Consider the following 14584-nt stretch of genomic DNA (forward strand, 5'->3'; position numbering starts at 1 on the left):
TTTAATAACTTTTCACATCTAACATAATAATAAATTCATGTAGCGTGCACGGATTTCCATTGTGCACAAGGAGCACTATGTATTTTAACAACCACAGGACCAACTTGCAAATGTCCATTAGGACAAACAGGAAATCCATTCCCTGGAGGTTCTTGTAGTGTAGATCAATGTTCAACTCAACGCCCATGCATAGAGCCTCAAGTTTGTGTTCAAGGCCGTTGCAAGCACAAATGTGATGGAGTTGTTTGTGGTGTAGGTGCTATTTGTGATTCAAATACAGGAAAATGTATTTGTGAACCAAATTTCGTGGGAAGTCCCGATTCAATCTGTATGCCGCCAATTACAATGCCATCATGTCAACCAGCTTGTGGAGCAAATGCTCATTGTGAATATCGTCTATTTGAAACAGTGTGCGTTTGTAATAGCGGTACATTTGGTAATCCATATGAAGGCTGTCAAACTGAAAAGATCAAAAAATGCACAGAGAAATCTTGCGGAGAGAATGCTATATGCATTCAAGGAGCTAATATTGAATGTCAATGTAAACCAGGATTTAATGGAAACCCATACACTAATTGTTATGACATTAATGAATGCTCAACACAAATTTGTGGTGAAAATGCGGTGTGCATTAACACCATTGGATCATTTGACTGTAAATGCAAAGAAAATTATATTGGAAATCCATTTGATATGTGTTCATTGGTTGAAAATAATCCATGCAATGACCCCAAAACTTGCAAGTGTGACTCAGTAAAGATTTTATGTCCCATTGGCTATAAATGTGAAAGGGGACGATGCAAGAATTTATGCGATAATAAAAAATGCGGACCACATGCTGCATGCAACTTAAACAATGGAGAATGCTCATGTGTTCAAGGGTATATTGGAAATCCAAATGATTTATCAAAAGGTTGTACAGCAACAGGTCAATGTAGCACAGATTTAGACTGTAAAGATTCCGAAATTTGCTTCAAAAATGGACGAGGATTAAGAAAATGTGTTGATGGATGTTCAAAACTTCAATGTGGACCCAACTCAGTTTGTGTAACAACAGAACATAAATCAAGTTGCTTCTGTTTGGATGGCAGTTATAGAGGTAATCCTTATGATAACAACAAAGGATGTCAAGTTGAAGCAAAAGTAATAACACCAATCGGTTGTGATGCTGTTGCATGTGGTAAAAATGAAGTTTGTAAGATTGGAGATAAAGGACCAATATGCTACTGTGATGACTTATATGTCTGGAATCCAGTTAGTTCTGCCTGTGAAAAACCATCGTTGCCTGAATGCTCAAATGATAATGAATGTCCAGAAACAGATGCATGTCGCCCAGACGATTTAGGAGTATTGAAATGTCAACCTGCTTGTGCAGAATTCAATTGTCCTCTAAATTCAGTTTGTGTTGCTGAAAGACATAGCGGATCATGCGTTTGCTTACCTGGTTACAGTGGACATGTCAATGATCGTTATGGATGTCGAAATGAACAGAATAATGAATGTACAACAAGTGCACAATGCGCTGAATCAGAAATGTGTATTAAGCAGCAAGGAGTATCTAAATGTGTATCCGCATGTAGTACAGTTAAATGTGGTCAAAACGCCATCTGTATCACAAATAATCATATAGGACAATGTCAATGTGTAAAAGGTGGATTTATTGGAGATCCATACGATAGTTCCAAAGGATGTGAAAAAGTTCCATGTGTCTACAATGAAGACTGTCCACCAACACAACTTTGCAACAGAATGACCAATAAATGTTTCGATATTTGTCAACCTGATAGTTGTGGTGATAATGCAATTTGTGTTGTTCGTGAAAATGAAAGAGCAAGCTTGTGCCGCTGTCAACCAGGTTTTCGTGCAAATCCTATTCCAGAAGTTGGATGTATACAAGATCAACAATGTACATCAACTAGTTGCCATCCATCAGCAATTTGTGAAGTCACTTCAAATGGACCAGTATGTAAATGTCCAACATCAAAACATGTCGGTGATCCATATACAAAAGGATGTATTCTACAAGTTGAAGGAGAATGTGCAAGTAACGACGATTGCCCACTTTTAGGATTCGTATGCAAAAATAGAAAATGCATAAATGTATGTGAAAAGGAATGTGGACCAAATGCACTTTGTAAAGTAAATTCGAATGGAAAACCAGAATGTTCATGTCCTGGAAGATTTGTTGCTATGTCAGGAAATCCTAAAGATGGATGTTTAAGAGCTTCAGAAAAATGCTCAAGCGACACAGAATGTGAAAATGGAGTTTGTGATCACGGACATTGCAGATTTGTTTGCAAAAAGACAAATGATTGCTTAGATGGTGAGAAGTGTATTAACAACTTGTGCACACTTTCATGCATACACAATTCAAATTGTAATCAAGACCAAGTATGTATGAATTCGGTATGTGAATTTGGTTGTAGAAATAGCAATAATTGCGCAACTGATGAAGCTTGCATTGACAATAAATGTCAAAATCCATGCGAGTTAAATGCTTGTGGACCAAACAGTAAATGTGTGGTACGTGATCATAAGATTATTTGTGAATGTCCAAAAGGATTCGAGCCAAATCCAACACCAGATCAAGGATGTATAAGAGTTCCAACTATCTGTCAAAACAATAAACAATGTCCAAAATCATTTGAATGCGTTTCTGGTCGATGCAATTTAGTTTGTAAAACCGATTCTAATTGTGCTATTGGAGAGCGATGCTCAAATGGAATGTGTTCCAAAATATGCTACACAAGCAACAATTGCTTACCTGGTGAAATTTGCATTAACAATTTATGTGAAGCTGGATGTCAATCCGATGCTGATTGCCCTCATTTAGAAATTTGTCGTCAAACAAAATGTGTATGTGATAAAGGATTTAATGATACACCAAATGGATGTGAGGATATAGATGAGTGTGTAGATCATCCTTGCCACTCTTCTGCTTTATGTGAAAACACATTAGGTTCATACCGCTGTCACTGTCCAGATTCCCAAGTAGGAGATCCATATGGTAGTGCTGGATGTAAAAAATCTGATGAATGCAAGAGAAATTCCGATTGTGCTAACAACTTAGTATGTGAAAACAAAAAGTGTGTCGATCCATGTGCTCTTGGTACTAAGCAATGCAGTAGTAATGCAATCTGTCAAATAGAGGATCATATTCCAAGTGAGTATTTTTAAGCCATAAGATATTCAATATTCAATATAACTGAATGTATTTTTATTTCACAGCATGCTTGTGCCCTATCGGATATTTGGGTGATCCAGATAAACCAGAAACCGGATGCTTCCGTGTCGAATGTACTAATTCCGATGACTGTCCAATGAATAAAGCATGCGATTTAGAAAGAAATCGTTGTGTAAATCCATGCGATTTTGTTTCATGCGGAAAAGGAGTATGTCAAGTTGATGACCACGATCCTATTTGTGTATGCTATGAAGGATATATGCTAACAAATGACAAATGTGAAGATATCAATGAATGTAAACAAAATCCATGTCATGCAACAGCAATTTGTGAGAACACTCCAGGAAATTTCATTTGTTCATGCCCGAAAAATATGATTGGTGATCCTGTCTTTGAAGGATGTCGCTTACAAAATGAGTGCTTCTCGGACGGAGATTGTCCTGATACAGCAGCATGTAGCAATGATAAAAAGTGTATTAATCTTTGCGAAGTATCAAATACTTGTGGTAAAAATTCAGTATGTAGCATGCGTGATCATAAAGTTACTTGTTCATGCGGACCAAATACTAAAGGTGATCCAATGATTCAATGTGATCAAATTGAATGCTCTGATGATTTTGATTGCGATTTAGTCAAATCGTGTGTCAATTCAAAATGCTTAGACAGTTGTTCCTTGCCAAATGCTTGTGGAAAGAATGCAGTCTGTAGCACTAACAATCATGTCAGAACATGTGAATGTTTACCAGGATTTACTGGTAATCCAATGTTAGGTTGTATATCTATCCAATATTGCAGTTCTGATAGAGAGGTAAATACATATATAGTTTCAAATTTGTTAATGCTTACTAATCCAACTTTCATTTAATATCAATTAGTGTGCCACTGGTGGAACAAAATGCAGCAATAGTGGTGTTTGTTCTACGATTTGTGCTAACGTTAGAGATTGTCTTAGCGATCAACTTTGCATCAATTCAGTTTGTCTTCCAACATGTAAGAGCAACACAACTTGCCCTCAAGGCCAATACTGTTTGAACAATATTTGCACACCGGAACCAAAATGTATTAGCGATGATGACTGTGACATTGATGAATACTGTCTTAAAGAATTTGGTAAATCTGAATGTAAGAGTGTCTGTAGTTCACGTTTCTTGTGCGGACGCAATGCTGACTGTATAGCTAGAAATCATTTGGCTGAATGTCAATGTAAGCCTGGATTTTATTTAGATGGCAAAACATGCAAAAAGATTGAATGCATTTCAAATGATGACTGTAGTGGAAATAAGAAATGCGAAAACAACGTCTGCAAGATTGTATGCTTAATGGAAAATCAATGTGGAACCAATGCTTTATGCATTGGTGAAAACCATGAAATGAGTAAGTTTAAATTTTTGAAAGTTTATTTTAGTTTACTAATAATTTGAAATTAAATAATAGCTTGTCAATGTACACCTGGTTATACTGGAGATCCAAAAGTTCAATGTAATTTGATTGATTATTGCGAAAGTAATCCTTGTGGACCAGGAGCTTCATGTAAAAATACTAGAGGTTCTTACAGATGCTTCTGCAAAGGCTCAGATATGGTTGGTGATCCTTACACTATTGGATGTCGCAAAGCTGTTGAATGTCAAATAAATGATGACTGTCCAAAATCTGCAAAATGTGTTCATGAAAACGGAGAACCTAAATGTCGAGATGTTTGTGAAGGTGTGACTTGTGGACGAAATGCTGAATGCTCAAGTGATAATCATGCAAGCTTTTGCGTATGCCATGATGGATATGAAGGAAATCCAAAAGATCGTGTAAATGGATGTAAACCAATTCCAAAACCATGTCAAAATAATAATGAATGTCCAAATGATGCTTATTGTAATGGAGATATTTGTAAACCGTTATGTCAATCGGATGCTGAATGTCAACCAAACCAAGTTTGTTTGAGCAATCAATGCATAAATCCATGTGAAATTTCATCAAATAGCTGTGGAATAAATGCAGATTGTTTGACAAATAATCATGTGAAAAGTAAGTAATCCTTGACTTTATTAGTTCTTATTGTATTTTTTAAATTTCGTCTTCCTTGTTTAGCATGCTCATGCCCAGATGGTTTCACGGGTAATTCAGAAGTTGAATGCGTTCGAATTCCAGTTGCTTGTATAACATCGAATGACTGCAGTGAAGGAAAAACATGCATCAACTCTATGTGCTTACCAGGTTGTCAAAATGATCAAGAATGTGCACTTAATGAGAAATGTATAAACAATCAATGTATGTTGACATGTCGTGTTGATAATGATTGCTTCTTGGGACATATTTGTCTCCACAATCGTTGTGAAATTGGATGTCATAATAATGAAGACTGTTCACCAAGCGAATCATGTAGCAACAATAAATGTAGACCACTATGTGAAGACAATCCTTGTGGACCAAATGCATTCTGTAGCGTTGTTAATCAAAAATCTACTTGTTCTTGTGGAACTGGAATGGTTCCAAGTCCAACAGCTAAAATTGGTTGCGTAAGATCACCTCCAATTACATGCTCAGAAAATAGAGATTGTAGTACAGATCAAGCTTGCTTTAATGGATTATGTTATCAACTTTGCGGAAACGACCAGCAATGTTTGAACAATGAACATTGTGACAACGGAGCATGTAAACCAATGTGTCATAGAGATGGAGATTGTAATAGTGGAGAAATTTGTAGAGAATTTACTTGTGTCACAGGTTGTCGATCAAATCTTGGATGCCCATCAAATTTGGCTTGTGTAAATAATCGATGCACAGACATTTGCCGACAAAATTTGGAATGTGGTATCAATACCGAATGCACAATGGTTAATCATAAAGCAACATGCAAATGTATGAAAGGCTTAATTGGAGATCCATCAGTTGGTTGTAAATATCCAATTACATCATGCCAAAATGATCAAGAATGCGCAACAGGTCAATCATGCTATGGCAACCAATGTAGAGTCAAATGTGGAAGTAATCAAAATTGTTTGTCCGATGAAAAATGCGTCAAAGGAATCTGTAGATCAGTCTGTAATTCTGATGGTGAATGTGATTCAGGTTTCATTTGTAGAAACAGACAATGCGAAGTCGGATGTAGAAGTGACAATTCATGTGCTGACAAAGAAGCATGTATTAACAATCAATGTACTGATCCTTGCAAAACTAATAACCAATGTGGTACATGTGCTGAATGTGAAGTCTTTAATCACGGTATGCAATGTACTTGTAAGGCAAATATGTTTGGTGATCCTCTCATCCGCTGTACAATGTCACTTGAATCATGCCATTCAAACTGCGAATGTGACGAATCTAAGAAATACTGTATTAACAAATGTAAAGCAACTAAGGATTGTGCATGTGGTCAAGTATGTTCAAGAGGAATATGTCGTCAACAATGTGATCAAAGAAAATGTGCACCTGGTCAGATCTGTAAAGATACAAGAGAAGGACAAATTTGCATTGAAGGATGTAAAACAAGCTCAGATTGCTCTGAAGATATGGTTTGTGCAAATGGAAAATGCAAGAATGCTTGTGACAATGTTAAATGTGGTAAAGATGCTGTTTGTCGTATAACTGAACATAAAGGTAAGATTTAGTTTTTGATGAATTTTAGTTCCGAATTCTCATTATTTATTGTTATATTTTATTTAGCAATTTGTTTGTGTCCTGATGGATATACCGGTCAACCAAGTACAAAATGCGTTCCATTTGAGTGCAATACAAATCAAGATTGTGATTTTGACAAAAAGTGTGTTGAAGGATCTTGTAAAAATCCATGTCTTGAAAGAAATGCTTGCGGTGTCAATGCGCAATGTCGATCAGAAAATCATGAAGCCAACTGTGTTTGCTTACCAAATTACGTTGGTGATGCAAAAGTATTGTGTGATGAGTCAAGAACCGCTCTCTGCCAACCTAACTCATGTGGAATTAATGCAATGTGTAGAGTCGATTCTGATAGATCGATTGGATGTTACTGCCCACCTCTTTATCCAAATGGAGATCCGAAGATAGAATGTAAATCACTTGACATGTTCACTTTAATTCTTTCTTACTCTTTTCAGATTATAAACTTCGAATATGTGCATCAAATGATATACATTTCCTGTTTACTAATATTTTTCGTTAATAACTTCAAAATTAATTTTGCACATTTCTAATTTTCATTAAGATACAAACTTATCTTAACATATTTCGACTTTGTGTATAATTCATGTCGTTAATGCTGTCATTGTCAATTTCCACAGGTACAAGTTATCAAAAACCACAGGACTGTAGAGTGACAGGATGCAAAGAAGGAGAATGTGTAGCATACGGTAGAGACTATGTCTGCAAGCAGAGTGAGTACAAGAGAAATGCCATATATATTGAAATATTATTGCTTTATTTAGATTCATATAGTTTTTACAAAGCACGAGCAATTAAAAATCATTTTTAATTATTCAATTTAAATCGCATACATAGAATAACTTTTGAATTTAATACAAAAAATAAGAATGTGAAGATAAAAGGATGTGTAATCATTGGCTAATAGGAAAAAATTAAAATAATTGATTAATTAGTTGACTAAATTTTAAAATATTCACATTTTCACATTAGTTATTCACATATGTTTGGTTGTCATTTTTTTAATCATAATTATTTTTTTTTTACCATTTTTCGATGTAAAATTTACTTTATTTTTGTTTTGTTTCGTTTTCAAAATTTTTTGTTTTTCGCTATAACATTGTTCGTTGCTTATGAATATTATTCACATTGTCATGATAAAAACATACACAATTTTTTTTATAACATCTTTAGAACATTCAAGCATCTGAACAAAATTAGGTTATATTTTTTTTTGAAATTCGAAATTTCATTTGAATGAATATCATCAATGTCACTGTCGAATTCCCAATCTGTCTATTAATTATAATTTTTTAAAAATTCATTATTCTTTCCTATATGCCTTTCATCCCTCATCATCCCATCCCATTATACAAAATTGTGCAAAATTTTCTTTTTTGTTATTTTTTTTTGCTTTATTTTCGTTTTTAAATCCACAGTGATAAACGCACGTTCTGTAGTTAATCTGAATATTTTTTTGTATATAGATGGTTAAAATTTGATTTATATTTTAGTTAGATTTTAAGTTCAAAAAAATGAAAAGTGTTCAGAACCAAAATTATCATACATATTCTATGAATAGTCAGATTGGGAATTGTGTGGACGGGACATTCTCACATAGAAATTGAAAAATTAGTTTGCAATTAGGCTCGGATGTATACTTGTACAGTTTTTACATGTATTTTTTACAATATTTACTTGAAATGTGTGTTTGAAGTGAGAAATTTATAGTAAAGCTTGCGCATTTTCCAATTATAGCACCATATATGCATACATAAATTTCTATGTAAATACTTTTCTTTAAGTCTATAAAAATGTGTATTTTTCCTTTTTCCATATTTCACTTTTTTCTGATATTTTCTCAATTCGCATTTTTTGTTTAAAAAAAAATACAAGACACAAAAAATCCTCAAACAAAGTCTGATGTTAAAGACTATACGATGAGTCCAATCCTTTTATTTCCGGGCACGAGCGCATGTGTTGGATGTTCATTTACTCCCTCGTTACAATCAAGATATTGTGAGAAGAAATCCCTTACACACAGTTCTCCAATTTGTCGCTTTTGATTTGCTTTTTGAACAAAAAAAAAAGTCATAGAAAAAATTATAGATTAGATAGAATTTAATTATTTTACCAAATCTCTATTTGTTAATATTACAATTTTTGTTTATTCTTTTGCAACAACACATTATGTATAATCATTCACCCGATCTACATCACCGATCAATACAAATTCTATTCACTTCTTTTATAAAAAAAAAAAATATGATAAAAAAAATTACATACACGAATGCAAATAATATAATTTATTTGCGAAAACTCCCATCACACTCTAACAAATATTAACATTGGCAAAAACAAAATAGGCCGAGATTGTTTAAGCGATAATGATTGTCCAAGTGAAATGGCTTGCACGAACATAGGCAAATGTATTGATCCATGTGCAAGGCGTGATGTGTGCGGAGAGAATGCTCTCTGTAAAACAATATTACATCGACCACGCTGTTCGTGCCCCAGCTGTCATGTTGGACGACCTGAAAAGAAATGTATACCTGAACCAAATTGTGAAGAGATGACAACTCTTAGTCCAAGAATACCGGATACAGTTTTATGCCAAACCCATAATGATTGTCATGATAACTTAGTTTGTTCTGATAATGGAATTTGCGAAGATCCATGTGCAAAAATTTATTGTGAAGAATCGAAAAAATGTGTTGTGACTCGTCATAATCCCGTCTGCGTATGCAAATATGGCTTTGTTGTCAATGATAATGGAGAATTAACATGTGCAAATGAGAAGAAAGAATGCTCTTCTGATGATGAATGCGAATCGAATATGGCTTGTATATCAGGACGATGTAGAAATCCATGCGGTCCAACATCACAAAAATCATCACCATGTCCTCCAGATAAAAGTTGTTCTGTTTTAAATCACAAAGCCGTTTGTATTTGCATGGAAGACTGTGCTCCATCTATATCCATATGTTTACGTGATAATGGCTGTCCAGAGGGTTTGGCATGTCGCAATTTCCGCTGTGTAAATCCATGTGACACAGCAACATGTGCAGAAGACTCTCCATGCTACGTTGAAGATCATAGACCAATTTGTAAATTCTGCCCTCCAGGATTTGTTAAAGATTTTAAAAGCGGATGTCTGAAAGGTAAAACTTAGATGAAAGCGGTTAGCGCTGTTTCAATTCAAAACTCCTTTTCAACAAAAAAAAAAAAATTAAAAACTTATGCCTTTCTCTTCTACTTGTCTAAAAATATTTTTTCCTTCAACTATCACAAATTAGAATACACAATTTACAAAAATAGCTTAAAATTCAATTGTCAGTTAGCAAAATTACAAATAGCAGATGTACAATTATCATTATACTACCATTTTTTCTTTAATAATTTTTCTCAAGACTGCCTCATAATTTGACTTTGAAATTTATACATAAAAAAATATCTTGTAAAAATACTTTTTTTTCTTAAACGATGCTTTATAATGCATACTTTATGAATATTACTGAGTTTCTGATTACCTACAGCTTTTTGACCAAAAAAAAATGTTCGTGTCAATAATATTTTTTTAAAATTAAAACAAAATTATTTGTTTTTACACGTTCACACATGCTCATGCTCACCTTTCAACAATCCTACAATTAAACTTTACACTTGTGCTTTTTTTATTCTACGTTCTCTGTCTATAACCTCTATAATTATCTCTAAACTATTCTCTTCTCTTCTCTCCATCCCATCTGGTTCGGGAAAATGAGTATTCTGCCAAAAAATAAAAAATATTCGTTTATTCGTCCTATACAAAACAATCTCCTAATAACGCTTTATTCACCCTTTTAAGCTTATTGCTACTTATGCACTGATATAAATAATATTATTATAAATTTTTTATGTAGATACATTAGATATATTACTCAAGATAATTATTATAAATATATGTTATATAAAATGTTGAAAAATTTCACAGCCAATGAAGACAAAATTAGCAAGCAAAATTGCTCGAAAAATGCGGATTGTGAAGATACGATGCAGTGTCTTCAAGGAGTATGTTTCAATCCATGTTCTGCTACAGTTTGTGGCGAATCTGCTACATGCTACGTTAAAAACCATTCCCACTATTGTATACCTTATCCCACTCCTAACAATAAATCCACTAGTTTAAAGCCTAAAGAGTCAAAAGTAATATATTCTCATGATCACACAACTGATATACCTCAAAACTTCGAAACGTCTACCTCTGTTGATAAAAAACCAAATGCAAATGTTGAGATCGAAAACTTAATGAGCATTAAAGAAACCACAACTAAAAAATATTCTTCCACCAGTACTGACAATACAAAAACGACAAATACTACCTCCTCCAAAAATACTGAAACAACAACAGAATTAAATCAAGTAACAAGTTCTCCAACGAAAACCACTTTATTAGAAAATGATGTAGAAACAACCACACAATTTGATGAATTTTATACAATGAGTTCTCGAATCTCAGATAAGGTAACCAAAGGATCTAAATCAGAAGACTCATTCAGTCAAACAACAAGCTCACCAATACAATCAACTGCATCAGAACAGGATGTGCAAACTACAACTCAGCTTGATGAATCCTATACAGTTACTTCTCAAACAACTGGAAAAGTTACTGATGGATCCTCACAAGTAGATACAACAAAACAAACGACTAGCTCACCAATGCAAACTACTGCATCTGAAAAAGATATGCATACTACAACTCAGTTTGATGAATCCTATACAGTTACTTCTCAAACAACTGGAAAAGTTACTGATGGATCCTCACAAGTAGATACAACAAAACAAACGACGAGCTCACCAATGCAAACTACTGCATCTGAAAAAGATATGCAAACTACAACTCAGTTTGATGAATCCTATACAGTTACTTCTCAAACAACTGGAAAAGTTCCTGATGGATCCTCACAAGTAGATACAACAAAACAAACGACGAGCTCACCAATGCAAACTACTGCATCTGAAAAAGATATGCAAACTACAACTCAGTTTGATGAATCCTATACAGTTACTTCTCAAACAACTGGAAAAGTTACTGATGGATCCTCACAAGTAGATACAACAAAACAAACGACGAGCTCACCAATGCAAACTACTGCATCTGAAAAAGATATGCATACTACAACTCAGTTTGATGAATCCTATACAGTTACTTCTCAAACAACTGGAAAAGTTACTGATGGATCCTCACAAGTAGATACAACAAAACAAACGACGAGCTCACCAATGCAAACTACTGCATCTGAAAAAGATATGCATACTACAACTCAGTTTGATGAATCCTATACAGTTACTTCTCAAACAACTGGAAAAGTTACTGATGGATCCTCACAAGTAGATACAACAAAACAAACGACGAGCTCACCAATGCAAACTACTGCATCTGAAAAAGATATGCATACTACAACTCAGTTTGATGAATCCTATACAGTTACTTCTCAAACAACTGGAAAAGTTACTGATGGATCCTCACAAGTAGATACAACAAAACAAACGACGAGCTCACCAATGCAAACTACTGCATCTGAAAAAGATATGCATACTACAACTCAGTTTGATGAATCCTATACAGTTACTTCTCAAACAACTGGAAAAGTTACTGATGGATCCTCACAAGTAGATACAACAAAACAAACGACGAGCTCACCAATGCAAACTACTGCATCTGAAAAAGATATGCAAACTACAACTCAGTTTGATGAATCCTATACAGTTACTTCTCAAACAACTGGAAAAGTTACTGATGGATCCTCACAAGTAGATACAACAAAACAAACGACGAGCTCACCAATGCAAACTACTGCATCTGAAAAAGATATGCATGAACTACAACTCAGTTTGATGAATCCTATACAGTTACTTCTCAAACAACTGGAAAAGTTACTGATGGATCCTCACAAGTAGATACAACAAAACAAACGACGAGCTCACCAATGCAAACTACTGCATCTGAAAAAGATATGCTGAAAAAGATATGCATACTACAACTCAGTTTGATGAATCCTATACAGTTACTTCTCAAACAACTGGAAAAGTTACTGATGGATCCTCACAAGTAGATACAACAAAACAAACGACGAGCTCACCAATGCAAACTACTGCATCTGAAAAAGATATGCAAACTACAACTCAGTTTGATGAATCCTATACAGTTACTTCTCAAACAACTGGAAAAGTTACTGATGGATCCTCACAAGTAGATACAACAAAACAAACGACGAGCTCACCAATGCAAACTACTGCATCTGAAAAAGATATGCATACTACAACTCAGTTTGATGAATCCTATACAGTTACTTCTCAAACAACTGGAAAAGTTACTGATGGATCCTCACAAGTAGATACAACAAAACAAACGACGAGCTCACCAATGCAAACTACTGCATCTGAAAAAGATATGCAAACTACAACTCAGTTTGATGAATCCTATACAGTTACTTCTCAAACAACTGGAAAAGTTACTGATGGATCCTCACAAGTAGATACAACAAAACAAACGACGAGCTCACCAATGCAAACTACTGCATCTGAAAAAGATATGCATACTACAACTCAGTTTGATGAATCCTATACAGTTACTTCTCAAACAACTGGAAAAGTTACTGATGGATCCTCACAAGTAGATACAACAAAACAAACGACGAGCTCACCAATGCAAACTACTGCATCTGAAAAAGATATGCATACTACAACTCAGTTTGATGAATCCTATACAGTTACTTCTCAAACAACTGGAAAAGTTACTGATGGATCCTCACAAGTAGATACAACAAAACAAACGACGAGCTCACCACTGCAAACTACTGCATCTGAAAAAGATATGCATACTACAACTCAGTTTGATGAATCCTATACAGTTACTTCTCAAACAACTGGAAAAGTTACTGATGGATCCTCACAAGTAGATACAACAAAACAAACGACGAGCTCACCAATGCAAACTACTGCATCTGAAAAAGATATGCATACTACAACTCAGTTTGATGAATCCTATACAGTTACTTCTCAAACAACTGGAAAAGTTACTGATGGATCCTCACAAGTAGATACAACAAAACAAACGACGAGCTCACCAATGCAAACTACTGCATCTGAAAAAGATATGCATACTACAACTCAGTTTGATGAATCCTATACAGTTACTTCTCAAACAACTGGAAAAGTTACTGATGGATCCTCACAAGTAGATACAACAAAACAAACGACGAGCTCACCAATGCAAACTACTGCATCTGAAAAAGATATGCATACTACAACTCAGTTTGATGAATCCTATACAGTTACTTCTCAAACAACTGGAAAAGTTACTGATGGATCCTCACAAGTAGATACAACAAAACAAACGACGAGCTCACCAATGCAAACTACTGCATCTGAAAAAGATATGCATACTACAACTCAGTTTGATGAATCCTATACAGTTACTTCTCAAACAACTGGAAAAGTTACTGATGGATCCTCACAAGTAGATACAACAAAACAAACGACGAGCTCACCAATGCAAACTACTGCATCTGAAAAAGATATGCATACTACAACTCAGTTTGATGAATCCTATACAGTTACTTCTCAAACAACTGGAAAAGTTACTGATGGATCCTCACAAGTAGATACAACAAAACAAACGACGAGCTCACCAATGCAAACTACTGCATCTGAAAAAGATATGCATACTACAACTCAGTTTGATGAATCCTATACAGTTACTTCTCAAACAACTGGAAAAGTTACTGATGGATCCTCACAAGTAGATAC

The 14584-nt window shown here is 34.6% G+C and overlaps 1 protein-coding gene across 1 annotated transcript in view; it reads left to right on the forward strand.

The window, feature by feature from the left end:
• dpy (fibrillin-like protein dumpy) overlaps positions 1-14584 on the forward strand; it is an 89993-nt gene that overhangs the window by 14606 nt on the left and 60803 nt on the right. The window contains 8 exon segments of the mRNA XM_070637415.1: positions 44-3163; positions 3229-3992; positions 4060-4558; positions 4619-5203; positions 5267-6775; positions 6842-7204; positions 7435-7527; positions 9160-9954. Of these exon segments, the coding sequence (XP_070493516.1) occupies positions 44-3163; positions 3229-3992; positions 4060-4558; positions 4619-5203; positions 5267-6775; positions 6842-7204; positions 7435-7527; positions 9160-9954 (7728 nt within the window).

Source organism: Chironomus tepperi, unplaced genomic scaffold, assembly GCF_022539635.2.
Source record: "Chironomus tepperi strain 1889 unplaced genomic scaffold, CSIRO-AGI_Ctep_v1 contig_161, whole genome shotgun sequence".
NCBI lineage: Eukaryota > Metazoa > Arthropoda > Insecta > Diptera > Chironomidae > Chironomus > Chironomus tepperi.